Source organism: Macrobrachium rosenbergii, chromosome 17 (assembly GCF_040412425.1).
Source record: "Macrobrachium rosenbergii isolate ZJJX-2024 chromosome 17, ASM4041242v1, whole genome shotgun sequence".
In the NCBI taxonomy this organism is placed as follows: domain Eukaryota; kingdom Metazoa; phylum Arthropoda; class Malacostraca; order Decapoda; family Palaemonidae; genus Macrobrachium; species Macrobrachium rosenbergii.
In genome coordinates, this window is record NC_089757.1 from 37,395,724 (window position 1) to 37,410,764 (window position 15,041).

At 34.9% G+C, this 15,041-nt stretch overlaps 2 protein-coding genes across 4 annotated transcripts in view; one reads left to right on the top strand and one right to left on the bottom strand.

The window, feature by feature from the left end:
* LOC136847866 (tRNA:m(4)X modification enzyme TRM13 homolog) overlaps positions 1 to 15,041 on the bottom strand; it is a 77,778-nt gene that overhangs the window by 8,680 nt on the left and 54,057 nt on the right. The window contains exons 1-10 of one of the 2 annotated variants that reach the window (XM_067119850.1): positions 12,565 to 12,668; positions 10,763 to 10,891; positions 10,494 to 10,540; positions 9,624 to 9,814; positions 8,314 to 8,508; positions 7,330 to 7,441; positions 6,348 to 6,472; positions 5,821 to 5,939; positions 1,064 to 1,233; positions 127 to 358 (exon numbers count right to left, since the gene is read on the bottom strand). In XM_067119850.1, coding sequence (XP_066975951.1) covers positions 172 to 358; positions 1,064 to 1,233; positions 5,821 to 5,939; positions 6,348 to 6,472; positions 7,330 to 7,441; positions 8,314 to 8,508; positions 9,624 to 9,814; positions 10,494 to 10,540; positions 10,763 to 10,882 — 1,266 coding nt within the window. In that variant the 5' untranslated portion in view covers positions 10,883 to 10,891; positions 12,565 to 12,668 and the 3' untranslated portion in view covers positions 127 to 171. Of the gene's footprint in view, positions 1 to 126; positions 359 to 1,063; positions 1,234 to 5,820; positions 5,940 to 6,347; positions 6,473 to 7,329; positions 7,442 to 8,313; positions 8,509 to 9,623; positions 9,815 to 10,493; positions 10,541 to 10,762; positions 10,892 to 12,564; positions 12,669 to 15,041 lie in introns of those variants that run through there. The other variant, XM_067119849.1, reaches the window with a different exon arrangement.
* On the top strand, positions 2,325 to 5,798 carry LOC136847867 (uncharacterized). Of its 2 annotated transcripts, XM_067119851.1 has the most exons (6): positions 2,325 to 2,350; positions 3,167 to 3,441; positions 3,692 to 3,905; positions 4,084 to 4,235; positions 4,755 to 4,922; positions 5,171 to 5,798. In XM_067119851.1, exons 2-6 carry the CDS (start codon positions 3,181 to 3,183, stop codon positions 5,384 to 5,386), a joined length of 1,011 nt encoding a protein of 336 aa, XP_066975952.1. In that variant the 5' UTR covers positions 2,325 to 2,350; positions 3,167 to 3,180; the 3' UTR covers positions 5,387 to 5,798. The 2 variants fall into 2 exon arrangements, with proteins under 2 accessions (XP_066975952.1, XP_066975953.1); XM_067119852.1 differs by lacking the exon at positions 2,325 to 2,350 and having other exon boundaries at positions 2,468 to 3,427.

The following is a 15,041-nucleotide window of genomic DNA, read 5'->3' on the forward strand; positions in this document are numbered from 1 at the left end:
AAAAATATACTTGTAATATTTGCAATAACAAATCTTGGGAATTGAAGGTGTTTTTACTTAACAATAAGCTGCCACTGGCAAATGGTTAACAAGATGAATAACTCTAGAAGCAGATATCAAACTTACTTTAGGTTTGGTAAAGGAAATAAAAATGCCTTCATTATCCACTGTCTATGACTGACTGACTGCCACTAGAGCAACATTCTCTGGGGTTTCTTCTGTGTCTACATACTGAATTAGGCGACTCTGGAAACCCTGAGTATTTAAATGCTTCACACGACCATAGTCTAGCAATTGTTTAGCTTTTCTACCAACCTCTTCCCGATAGTGTGCTTTTAAACCGAGACGTGCATATCGGCTGGAATAAAGGACAAAATGAATTATGCTACAAAGAAAGTAATGACAAGATCTACCTACATAAAATGAATGATACCATTCCAAATTTGGATTACTGTACTAGTCATTTAGGATCTCTAAAAAGGAATAACAAAACCATTTCAAATGTTATACAAGTTGAACCAACGAGAAAAGTCAGTAACCATTGTTTACAAGGTGTGAAACTATTTCCCCATATGGGGTGGATGCTCATTCTTTAAAACTGAAACATTTTGAGAAATGTGTTTTTAACAAATATAACATTGCCTTAAGGCTACCTTGCACTGTAAATTTTATTGACAAATATTCGGAAACAGTACAAAATACTGTGGATTTTCAGTAGTAAGTTAAGCTACCTTGTTATCAACATTATTAGTAAAGCCCTATGAGGTTGTAATTTCACGGTCAGGGATCCTGAAGAACATCTTTAGGAAGTGAGGAAAACAGTTTCTTTATTGCATAAATATTGCTTAGGATAACAGACTCAAGGAGTTACAATTCTTTCCCTGAATTTCTAAAGCTTTGGAGCAGTTTCCCTTATATAATTTTTTTCCCCTGTATATGGAGTATATCTAGTCAGATAATGGCACCTACAGATATGTGGCCAAGCTAAGTCTGTGTAAGCTGTCTACAGTATTTCACACAAGTTTAAAACTATCAAAGACGAAAAAAAAGCAGTAGTACTTACTTTTCATTCATCTGTTTTTCTTCAGAACTGCTATCTGTCTCAGGACCCTGATCAGTGTCAGGATCTTGATCTACCTTCTTCTGCAGTGGCATAGAATCTTTTGCACTGCAAGTTGCCCAACTTGTAAGAGCTGTTAATATGTAGAATTCCTCTGGTAAAAATCCAGCTTCCTGGGAAATAAAAAAAAAAAAAGTAAACAAGCTGCTTTAGTTTGGAGTTAAAATTTCTGGGGGTAAATAGCGCAGTAATATGCATAAGAACATCATACTTTAAAATTCATATTACTATTATTAGTATCAATATTATTAGGTAGTCTAACCAGACCTCAGATTTAAAATGCTTAATTCTCACAGGGATGATAAAATTACTTCAATACGGCACTATTTTCAGTTTGAAAAATGTCATATAACTGTAATACTAATCCTCAGTACATGCAATGGATGCAGCAGATGAAAAATCAAGAAATAACTAAAAAATGCAAACCAAAAGTTCACAGCAAAATTGTCCTTTGACTAAAATAACACCATAGAAAGAATCTGGCAACTACTCATGGCATGACTTCAGCTATTAACATAAAAGTACAGAACTGAATGTAAGAGCAATACAGACAAGTCGTGACCACACAGCAACTCACAATTATTCTGCATACTGTATTTCAATGATGACACATAAGTATTATATAGAATCATATACTAAATATCCCATATAAAAAAGGTACTAAAACCCTATATGCATTGTACACTGTACAATGCACTCTTTACTAATTGCCTTATGTAAAGATCGATTTCAACACTGTACTTTGAATAGTGCTAAATTAAGTTTAGGTTTATGCAAGATGTCTCTTTTTAAAATTCATAAAATTTATGCTGGCTCTAATCATACCAAGATATGTTGATTACATAACTCATTTATGAATCGGTGAGAAAGTTTTCACTCTCCCCTTTCTTGGACGTCCTTCTGAACCTCTGCGGACTCTTATCTTCCAAGATAAAGATAATTCAAGTACTGTACTGTTAAAAAACTTAATTTTTTTACTTTACTTTAGTGTATGATAAGGGCTTTGCGAAGAGCCACCTTTCATTTTTCTTTCCAGGCCATGTTTTATTTTCCCTTTTCAAACCTGACAAAAATGGAATTTTTCTATATAAATTACAAAAATTAAACTTACATTTTATACTACTTCAACTTATCAAAACACAGCTGTATACTTCCCACATTTCAAAGTAATGATGGCTTTCATGATAAGGTTTTCATTTGGAAAGCTGCTAGCATCCATTAAACTAGCTAGTGAATATCACATAGTTGAACTATCAAAAAGAAATCAGAGTTATACGTGCTTTAGTGACCGAAAATTTTGAAATTATCAAGCTTACATCTATTAAGTCATTCAGTGCTTTGAAAAAACGATGATGGTGCTAACATACCCTCTTCATTCAACATCGTTCCAGAAAAACAATCAATTATCCCTTGATAATCTGCATGTTTCATATACATACTCCGCATGTTATTGCATTTTGTTCCAATGACTGTACCGTAACATTTTTGGTGTGCATTCCCCTTAGAATCTCATTCAAAATTACTGTACTCATGAAGAAGGCCAAGTTACTAACAATAGTTATTTTTAACAATATTCATTTTTGTATGAATCAAGCTCCTGTTTCCATAAACTAAAAATAGTATGAATGACAAGCAGAGATGTGGAAAGTAACAGCAATAGAGCTGAATGCTGAAGGGAAATGGTGACTTTGGTTTACCCTCTTGTGTTTTTGAAATACAGTTCAGAAGTGTAAACAAATATGTTGCTGTTGGTGTACAGCATATGCAGAATATCAAAGTAAAATGTCTCTTGTCAACATCATGGCAATAAATCCTGAAATTATATAACTATCCAAAATAATGCAATTCACCTCACAGTATACAAATGGAAATATAAGATGAAGTCCAACTTTTGTAGGAATATTTCAAAAAATTTGCTAATAAGGTACAAATTCTAAATGGCAAACTAAGACTTGTAAACCATTAAATTACTCATTTAAAATTATTTGGCAATTTTGCTTTGGATCATTTTCCTACCCTGTATACTTTGTTTAATTCTTTTTTCAGATCTCTTTTAGTATATGATAATGTTTAGCCCAAGGGTAAAACCTACCACAATTCTAGTATTTATATTCCTTATACTATTAATTATACTCTACGATGGAAGTGATATTATTCGGAGTAATAAAAGTGCAGGTGCAATGAGGGAAGTAACAATTCAATTAAAACCATGCTCCTGTAACAGAACAATCAACACCACATGGACAAATTTTGATGACCAATTTACCCAAGTGAATTCCAACTGTGGTCCATGGGCAACAGCCAGAGGTACAGACCAGAAGGTTTGTCATTCATTTCTTTTCGGTAATATCTTTCATTATTTTTCAACAAATACAATTGTCTTGAAAATGCACAAGAAAAAATTCATACTGCTGATTTATATTACCAGTATTACCAAGGACTTAAGTTCCACTAATGATGTGCCTAGGCAGCTAATTACAGATAAAAACCAAGTATGGAGATAAGCAAAAGAAAATCAAGAATCTAGTGAAGACAGTGGTACTAAGTTTTTCCTTTTAATATTCATATCAGGTTGTGAGTTACTCAATTTATGGAAAATTCCCAGGAGATTATTATTACGGTCTTGAACAAAATACAATGGGAGTCAAGCAACTCTATCCACAATGGACTATGAGAGTTTACCATGATGAGAACCTCTGGCAGTCATCAGAACAGCATGGATGGGCTTGCAATCTTGCATGTAACAACTCACATCTGGATTTCTGTGACACATCTCATATACCAGGTATTTTTCATATATATCCAACATTAAACATCCTTTGGTATAGCCAATTAATGATAATACTGAAATGCCAACTTCATTACAATGTTTTGAATGTATTAGTAGCTTTCAAATTTGCACTGAGATTATTTGAATTCACAGCAGATTCTCAATCATTTAAAATCTCAATGAATTGCAACAGATTTGGGCAATGTGAATACAACCTGGGGATCTCTGTGGCGCTTCATTGTTGTGGGCGACCCTACTGTGGATCGTTATATAGTGCGTGACTCTGACTCCCCAATCTTGCAGCGTGAAGTTGATGCAGTGCATGAATGGATAGAATCTGGTAAGGTTAGTACTGTACCATAATAAGCACCACAGAGAAGACTAATTTCAAAGAACTTTCCCACAGAGGCACTATCTAAATATCATTGTAAATCAACAAAATACAGGAGGGAACCTAGGCTGACATCAATCACCCTCCATTAAAATAATCCATGAAGTCTCAGTAACTTAATATCAACAGTAAAGATACCTAGATCTTGAATAGTAGAGTACACTTCTGTCTGAATCAAGTCCTCTGCAAAGCTACCATTCTTGTAAACATTATGAAGTTTAATAACAATCTTTATATTCTCAGAAACAAGAAATTGCCATGGTAATTAAAAAATGATGATTTCTTCTTGTCTTCAGAACTAAAAATTTAGCATTTTGCATACAACTTACATACACCAATGTAACTTTCCCCTTTTCCAATTTCTGAATAGTCCTGCAAGATATAAGAAACTGAACAGTTTCTCTAATCAATCACTAACAGGTAGTTATGAAATTTCTTAAAATCTCTGGTCATTTTCAAACTGAAATTTGCAGTGTTACCATGTAATGAGGGATAACCCACATCATGCTGTGGAGATGCTGGCTGGTATGTGGGGAGGCTGCAATTATAAGGACCCTGCATACTCTGCCAAATCAACAGATATCAGAAGAAACATGCTGGAATATGGACGACATCCCAACCAAGATCAACCAGCACTATGGGTGAGTAATTACTCTAGATCTCATAATTTAGTCTGAAGAGAGTTCAAAGTCTGGCTAAATTGTATATTGACAGGTAAGAGAAGTGTTTGTAATGAAAAACTCCTAAATTCTGGGAAAACACTGTACGTACAGTAATTTTTCACACCTTCTTATATGAATTTTGCTTTCTTTTACAGCACAGTCAGTGCTATAGCATTACATCTATAATTATACTTAAATGCAATGTATATCTCTGGTCTCTTCCCTAGTTACACATGTGGCCTGAAGTACAAAGTGATGGAATATTCCATGATGCATTCACCTGTATGAGATTTCCAGGGTCACAGCCCTTTCCTACTGAAAGAAACGGTAACACATACGTTGGAATGCGAACATACAGAGAAGGCTACCAGTTGGATGGTATCCGAAGAACTTGTCCAGAAATATGTAGGCCAATCAACCACCAAGAATGGGAATTCTGCTAAGCCTGTTTTTTTAGCTAAAACTTTTTAATACATGAAACCAAATTGGAAGGCAATGATCAGATGTGTTATCAGTTCAAAAAGGTGATACAAATGTTGCTTAGCCACAGATCATCTTCCATTTATTTAATGTATCTATCAAATAAAACTGTGTTATGGAAACCATGAGTGTAGAGAGGGCATTTGGATATATGGACCATCCTATTTTTGTCAGGTAGATAAAACTCTTGATTCTGTGGGAAATCAGGACCACAAATACAGGCTAATTATGATTCATGGGGTTATGATGAAACAAAAAAGATAACGACAACATGCAAAACAAGTTTAGAACAAAAATAATGTGCAAAACACAATACTGTATAGTACAGTATTCTATTTCCCTGAATCAATTAAAGAGATACAACAAAAGTCTTTCTTATGGAGATAAAATCCTTTACCTGTAAAAATACATGGCCCACATAGGCATTATAGGTACACCTGTGATGACAACAGAGGGCCAGTACAATACCCGCTACTCTTTGATTACTTTGTGTTGACAGGCATTGCAGAGTCAAGTCTGAAAAAATATAAAATAACTATACAATAATTCCTATTACTAAGAAGCATTCATAACCCAAACTCAGTAATATCTATCAAGTAATATTAAAGAAAATATCACAAAATTATGAAATTTGAGGAAGGGATGTGAAAATTTTAAGATCTTAAACACTAATAGTTCTTGAAAGGATTTAGCCAATTCTGACAGTCACCATGAAAAAGGTTCACCTCCCTTGCAGCAGGGCATAATTAGCTCTACTATATTGAAAACTAATAATTAACTGAAGACAGTAAAGTATGGCCTCTGATGATACCTGCGAGTCACTCTCAATAGCAAGCATGTTACAAGCAGTTCACTCTGTATTTTAATGACATGACAGATCTTAGTATGAGAAAGGTAGAAAAAATTCATGAAATCAAAGCCCACCTGTTGCGCCCCCACATAAGTGTTTTCCGAGGCCAACAATCCGTTTGTAGTTGTTAATAGAGTCAATCCCTTGAAGATTCAAGTGTTGAATGTCAACTCTGAGCCGCTGAATGAAAAGCTCTTTGCTATTCACTCAAAGAAAAGAAAAGAGTTTAATGGTTAATCTTTCATTAATACCAAAGTGTTTACAGTATGTATAATTTACATTACAGAAGACAAAAATAATGACACAGTTTCTTAATCTTTAAAAAGTAGCTAGAAGAAAAGTATGGGAGAAGTTACATAAAAGCAGCAACAGAATTGTGTGGTGAGACATTTGGACAAGAAAACAATCAGAAAGGTAAGTTAGGGAAAAAAACAGGACCTTCAAGTTCTGGTACAAAACAGGCACGGATGAGGATGAGGAACCTGAATACAGAAAAGTATGGAAATCAAGAGGCAGGTAGCCAGGGCAAAGGGAAGATAAAGATCTGAGAGGAATAGAATCAGATTCTTATTCAAGCAAAAGGATGCAAGGCAATTTTTGGGACACTAGGGCAGAGGAGGAAAGTAAGAAAATGTGCGAGTCAGTCAACAAAGTTAAGATCGAGCAATTTAGAAAGACGATAAACAGTGAGATAATGGAGGTAACAACTTAAGAACCTTCCACATGGAGAGGTGACTTATGAACTAGAGGATGTTAATAGTATAACAAGGACCAACACAGGAACTCATGCCTGAGGAGGTCTGGAAAGCTCTCAAGATGATAACTGGTAAGGCTTTGGGACTATCAGGAATAATAAACAGAATGTTAAAGGCCCATAAGAACCAGTTGCTAAAAAATTGAAAACAGTAAAGGATAAGGGACCAGATTTATGAGGAAAAGTATTACATCTGCATTACACGAAAGAAAAGTATTCATGTCTAAATACAACAAAAAGGAGCAAAGAGAAATTTAGAATTACACTGAAACACACATAAAACTCCAAAATAAAATCCTTACTTGTACTTGAGTTTAGCATCAGTTTTATATCGTTGCGCTCCCCTATCTATCAACAAAAATAAGGCTTTACTGTTGTCTGTTATGGATTCTGTTAGCCAGCGTGTAAGCTTACCTGAAAATAGAAACAAATTCATGAAACTGGAGTTATACATAACTGTATACTTCAGTGAGTTCATCTATGAAGCAAAACAACGGCAATTACATTGCTGACAAGACATGAACTACTAATTACTTCTTGTCATTGTCTTTTACAAAAATTACTTCAGGTGATTACACACTATGACATCACGCCATATACAGAAACTAGTCTTACAATAAAATAAGTTTTTATAAAAACCCCCCAATCATAAATAACCTTTAACTACACGGAATGCATCTAGATGCAAAAGCAAAGCATCCCAAAGATACTGTAGATCCCATGAGTATAACCAGCCAACTCCTGGTCCATGAAGAAATTCCACTTTCATTTTCTGTGCCAATCTCCGACTAAAGAGAGAAGAGATGGGAAGAGGAAACTAGAAATTATGATAAATGAGTTTGAATAAAAGCTTGTTTTATTGCAAAAGTACAATAGCTTGTTATAAAATATCCTGAATTACCATTTAGGAAGGAGGAAGAGATGAAGTCAAGAAAAGGAGCACACAGCTTCCAGAAGTCCAATCCCATGAAAAGTGTTAGGAAGTTGGACGAACAAACTGGACAGAGAGAGTTTAGGACTCTACAGACAATGGGTCTGCAATGGATGGTGATCCCAAGGGAAGACACCAAGCACAGGAGACATAATAGCAGGTTAAGTTTCTATACAATACCTAGATGTGGGCAAGGTATATTGACATGGTGGCAAAGGTCTGGCAGCTATATTATGACAAAATCGCTGTATTTAATATTGCAATTAAGGAATGCTTCAGACATGTCCACAAACTGTGAAGGAAAACAGAAAAATAAGGTGAGGACTCAGTCACATGGAATCATTTACAAACTTACCCCTTCCAGCACCAAACTCTATAAAGCACGTAGGACACGACGAGGTATCAAGAAAACCTTCTTTGCTTAGGTGACCCAATATAGAAGAGTTTTGTGATAGATGGCGCATTGCGCTTAGACCATACCCAGGAGTAGACATTTCTTTTACCAGTGCTTCATGAGTCAATTTAGCCTTTTCAATCTCACCAACATATTCTGTCAACAGATGCAAACAAAATTCATTATTAAGGATACTCATCAAAGTTATGTATAACTAAATGATTTGCCAAAGGTTGAAAGGAGCAATAAAGAATCGCATACCTAACTGCTCATATATTTCCTGATGTGTCCTTATCTGCAATGAACCTAGAAGTGTGACTCACTTAAGCTACTTTATAACAATAAAAAGATCAGTATACATCCCTGAATGCCATAAACAACACATCAGATTTGCTGCTTTGTCTTGGGAGGTGTTCCTCAATAACAAATGTTTCTTTTCATGACAATATTAGTTTGCAAAATTTAAAATAGCCATAAACAGTAGGCCATCCTATAAATTTTAAATTTTAAAAAAATACATGATCGTGACTATTTACAAACTTAAAAAACTATACAGTATACAAAAAAGAAGACTTTAATAAGAATATGGATTTGAAATCAAATATAATTGCATAAAATTAATGGACATGGAGTAATTGTTCAAATCTGCTACAAACTTGTTCATGAAACAATTAAGGAAAATGAGCTCGTTTAGACGAAAACAAAAATACAACTAAATCAATCAAGTTATCTTCATACATAATTACTTAGTACAAAGCAGACTCTACGTTATGATAAATTCTATATTAACACACGGAAATATGTTTAGCCCAGGCTCTTCTTAAAGTGACATTATCTGATCATTGAATTTAACAATGCCAGTTGATCACACAACATCATTAAGTCTTAATTGTGCAAAATGCAATACAACATCAATAATAAACTTAATATGAAACTGTCTGAATTTCAACAGAAATGTGCGACAAATCTGGGATACACACCCAAGCAAAAAGATTAACAAATTCTTCATGTGTTCATATTATCCAATTATTAAATTTTGAAGATGTAGAGCATTTAAACAGACATGATATGAGCATTTTGCTCTTATTATTCTAGTGCAAATAAAAACACTTCTGGCTAGCCAAGTAAGTTAAAATTTCCAACTCACTGAGGATACTAAAGGATGTATTAACATTGCAACAACAGTGATAACAACTTATACCAATTACCACAATATAATATTAAAGCAAACACAGTTAAGTACAGAATACCTGCTAAAAACACTACCATACCTTTATGAGCAACTTCTACTCTCTTCATGAATGAGAACAGTTCTTCGCCTGATAAACTTGACAAGGGGACTTTTGGGGGTTCATCAATGGACATACTAAGGTTCACATTCTTCTTGACGTAGTCAAAGCTTAATACTTCCTTTGCATTGCAGACTTCCAAGTGTTTTTCCAGGCGATGTTCGAAGCAGGAACTGGAAAGAAAAACTCATAACCAAAAAGTTTCCCTTTAATATTTTTTATGGTATGGATTACTGCAAGACATTTTGATGGGTAGACAGACAAAGAACTTCCAAAAGGAGAAAAAACAGCAATACCAGATGGGTGAGGGATGCCCTTTCAACATAGTAAGCTCCAACTTTGTTACTTTCCCAGTCATTTCGTACTTTTCTCTACAATGTTTACATCTTTCAGTGTTCATGAATTAATTTTAAGATATATTTCTTATGAAACAAATTAATCTTCTTTTAATAAAATACATCAGTTTACTTTAGCTTTTCTGCAGTCCAGCAGCTTCCTCACACACACTTCAAGAAGAAGAAGACACTCATCTCACCAAGTATGCATCCAAGCAGTTCAGGGCCTTGCTTTACTAACTCCTTGTGTCATAAGGACTAAGTACAAGAAGTATAGGGATGAGCAATGTGCATTTCCTGTAAAATAATGGGTTTGTACTACAAAAAAACTAACTTTGTTTTACAAAAAATTAAATTCATTTTGATGCAAGCCCGCCAACTTACATTAGCCTGAGTAGCTATTTAAGTGGAAAGGTTGTCAGGTTGTGATATATGTCACTAATCTAGGGGCTGAGATGTGCATTTACAAAAGGGTTTTGTACAGGCTTACAGTGAATACTTATGGTTTAATACTTACTGTTTTGGATCTAGTGGGCAAGGTATTCTCTTGTGTTTAGTCTTGTCCTGCAAAAAATAATTAAATTAATTTCTGTTTTACACATACCATCCATTGTTTCGCAGAAGCTAAAGCTTGCTGGTCAAAACAGAGAAACCTGATAGGCACTCATGTGAATCTTACCACTTCGTGATGCACAATTATAAGATGAAGTTTGTTATCTGGGTTATCTTGCAGATCTAAAATGCTCCATTAACAAACCAACGCCATTTATAGCAATTATACATTACCTCCTCTGGTCTTTCAACTTGGTGCTGTCCACAATACTTGTTGCCACTTTTTACTAACATTTTGCAGAATCGTTTCTTCCTCTGGACAAAGAACTGACATGTTTCTGACATATCTGCCATTTCCTTACACTGAAATAAAAAAAAGTTAAAAGGATTCCTTATCTTAACTAATGCTTTATGCTTCTGGGTGGGAAAACCTTTAGCTCCTTATTAACATCTGGACAACGATAACCTTAACAGATTATACTATAGAGCTACTATGGTCTGTGAAAAATGCATTATATAAATTACATTACCATAAACAGCTTCCCAAAATATTCATGGAGGTCTTTTTAATTTTATTGGGCAAGTAAAACGAGTTCTTAACTCTTAAACCACTTACTTCCAACATAAATGGTCAAAGCTGCATGATTCTCATAATCAATCAGAAACATATTCTATAAATTTCTTTATTTCATACCCATAAAAATAGTCCAAAATAAGATCTCCAGTTCTGGTTGAACTAGAAAGTGACCGAAAACAAGTGCTAAATAATAGTCTAATCTGTACGAGTAGGTTAGCAAATGCCTGGTACTGTAAATTGAAAACTAGCCTACAGTAGGCTAACATCTGTAACAACATACATTACAAGGCCACTTATACTACCAGAAAGAAATACTGACAAATTAATGTTCATTTTAACTGAAGATAACTTAAAACTTCCTTTTACCACTGGCTTGATTTGTGATTTCTGATTGCTGTACTGAAAGTGACATCATAGTTGTCTGAACAGCATGTGACACATCAGTGTCAGACTACACCAAATCATTATGCCCAATATTTTATTAAAAAGAATTGACAATTTAAATAGCTCAAAGACTATTACGTGATAACATCAGTCTGAATAGACTGTAGTAGATTAAAACCTGATTGCAGAACATAGCAGTGGATTAGTAATAGACTGAAAGAAATCGTAGTGAACTGCTGTAACACATCTGGGCTGATCATTTGTCTATCAGTGCTAGGCTAGCCTACTATGGTCCTAGAATGCCTTGGCACAAAACGAACAGTTCCCATTTACCCAAAAAAACTTCCCAGCATAGCCTAGCCTAATCTTGTCTGCTCCCAAGAAGGGATCTTGCCCTATGGACATAAGTAATGTGCTAGCTGGGTACACTTTTCTTTCCAGATCTGTTTCATTTCATTAAAGTGGCAGGTTTGCATCAAATTATTTACAGAAAAATATAATGTAGGTTGGCTATTTAATGCAGAACACAGAAAATGCAGGCTGTGTAGACCAAATCTGAAATCCTAGCACAGCCCAGTGAAAGTTTCAAGTGCTCTGTGTATACACGTATGGTTAGACCTACGTTAACAGCGACCAAAGAAGTACCAAGTAGGCCTACCATCTACCATTTTTTCTTTTTTCATGTAACACAGACTGTGTAGAAGCCTACATGACTCGAAAAAGTTAAAAAAAATAAAAAGTTCCTCAAAACTTGATTATCGAAGCAGAAACCTGTCGCTGATGTCAACTTTTTTTTTATATAAAAGTGAAAAGTGACATTTACACTAAGCCTATGCCTACAAGAAACTCTAATTTCTTCAAATGAACTAAAACTAGTCTAATAATTGCTGTCTTTTGATATAAGCTGGTCAACTGTACTCCGGCTGGTTATAGCATTTTAGCAGGCCTACCCGTCTGATGTCTAATTTAGCCTATGTTATCTACAATAGACATCTATAACGATCAATAAAAGGAATTAATCAAATATTACTCCAATTTCTTTTCAGAAATCTGATTAAACTCGAAGTTTACTCACAATTTAGGTTATAACACGGACATTTATCGGAAAAATGTCAGGTATCCAAGACCTGAATAACGTTTGTTTACATTTGCAAATGTCAAGTGTGTCATAGAATCTTCTTCTCGACAAGCAAAAGAGCCCATATAGGCAGAGAAGCACAGACCAGAAAGGTAATTAGGAAATATAGAATGAATTACGGCAGAAAGATTACAAAGATAAACAGGATAAATGACAAGGGTAAAATAAATGAGAAAAATAACAAATATAATATAAAGAGAATAATCAGCAATAATAGCTTCAGGTCCTGAGGATCGAACGATTAAGATCATTTAGTCACTGGAGAAAAGGTAAGTGCTACTTCCGGGATGGTGTGGTCTTGGACGAAAAGAATTATGGTTCCAGAGAATATCAAGATCAGGTATGAGAAATTTAAGACAAGTAAGTTTTAATCCGACAGTTTTAGACAAGTCAGCTAGTGAAGACCAAACGGGGGAATAATATTCATGACATGGGAAAGTAAAAAAAATAAAAGGTAGGTGCACTGTGGAGCGGATTTAGTATATATACATAGTGTAAAATGTAACCTGCTGGGGAGAATTAGTTTTTACGAGAAAAGTGGAGCTGTTCTTAGACAACGTACGCTTTCGCGTGGCTCATTTGATGCCTGAGAAAACGGTGTATCATGTCTTCATGGATGTTGATACTTTTACAGATTGAATATCAAAGAAATGTTAGAGAAAGTGCAGAAATATAAGAGCAAAGTTTTCAAAGGTTTCTTGAACAAGAGAACTGGTTAATTCTTACAGATATTGGGTGTAAATATTAATGGTTAAAATTAGATGACAGACAATAATTCACAGAGTAGGTGAATGTAAGGGAGATGCTGGAATCTATGCAAAAGGTTTAGAAAACAAGACTAATGTCTATGGAAGGTTAAAATGAATAGTATGAGTTGAATGTTGAACCAACTATATTTGATGGCAGTGGAGCGTGGATGTTAATGCATACAAACTAAAGAAAAAATGGTAGCTGTTTAATTGAACTACTGACGTAGTAAATGTAGAGTAAGAAAGGTTTAAAGCATTGGAGATGTAGACAAAGAAAATGCTGGAAAAAATCTGATATAAGTGAAAAGTGTTTCAAGACGCTTTGATGAAGTGGAGAAAATGGAGGCCAATAGAATAGTGAAAATTGTGCATAATTAGAAAGTTCTGTGAGGGGAAACGAAATGGAAACAGAGAAAGTGGTGACTGAATGGAACAGACAATTACAGTAATGGAATGATCTAAGTCCCCGTGAAGGCGAGAATACCTGCAAGATAAAGGTGAGTGGTGTACTGACAGTTGGTAGGTCGACAAAAATTTCCTTTTCTTAAGGATGATTTTCACCAAGTTTGGTTGACATTGGTTCAGTAATTCTGGAGGAGAAGTCTAAAATGTGAAAATTTTACTCCAATTACACACACACACACACACACACACACACACACATATATATATATATATATATATATATATATATATATATATATATATATATATATATATACACTACATACACCCATGCAAATATACATACAAACAGTTACTGCCACATTCATTTTACCCGCTGAATCAAGGATGAACACCTTGTGCAAAAAAAACACCATTCCCTGCCTTATGTACATTCATGAAGGCTCTTCATCAGTGTGTTGGACTCCTCTTTACATGCTACACCATTTACCTTCGTGGGCGTTGAGGGTTTTCTGTTCCATATTGCTCTTCTACTTCTTCCCAAAACATCTGAGATAAAAAATGGAAACTTTATATTATCCTTTTGTCCCCCAATGTTCCCACGTGCCCAAACCATTTCGAAACACTTGAACCTATAATTTCACTTATGCTAACATTTTTTCCTCTAGTGTACCTCTACATTTCTAAGCCTTCGGATTCTTCTCACATTACATAAACTGTACTACAAAAAACTCATCATAATCAATTGCAACATTTTTCTTTTTTTCCCATTCACCATCCATGCTTCACTTGCATAACGATGAGTTGGCTCGACACCCCTTTCATGGATTCTAACTCTGGCTTCCATAGAAACTCTCAGTCTCTTCCAGATCTTTTGCACACGCCCTGTTACCTTCTTCGTTTCACCCATTATGTGGGTCAACTCTTCATCTTACCCTAATTCATTGCATTGATTCTCAGGTCAACAATTTTCATTCTTTCGCCATCCTTAGTAACATTTAATACTCTGCCTTTCTGTTTTTCATTCACCCTCTTGACTTTACTCACGCACATTCACTTCCAGTTTTCCCTTCTTGCAAACAGTACCAATACTTTCACTAGTTTTTAGTTTTCTGTAAAAGAAAACTATTGTGCCGGCTTTGTCTGTCCGTCCGCACTTTTTTATGTCCGCCCTCAGATCTTAAAAACTACTGAGTCTAGAGGGTTGCAAATTGGTAATTTTATCATCCACCCTCCAATCATCAAACATACCAAATTTCA

Bases quoted from the DNA above. Each gene is read 5' to 3' on its own strand.
- LOC136847867 (XM_067119851.1), top strand. From the start codon at position 3,181: ATGATAATGTTTAGCCCAAGGGTAAAACCTACCACAATTCTAGTATTT. The intron at 4,236-4,754 runs GTTAGTACTGTA...TGAAATTTGCAG, and splicing joins AATGGATAGAATCTGGTAAG to TGTTACCATGTAATGAGGGA. The intron at 4,923-5,170 runs GTGAGTAATTAC...TCTCTTCCCTAG, and splicing joins AAGATCAACCAGCACTATGG to TTACACATGTGGCCTGAAGT.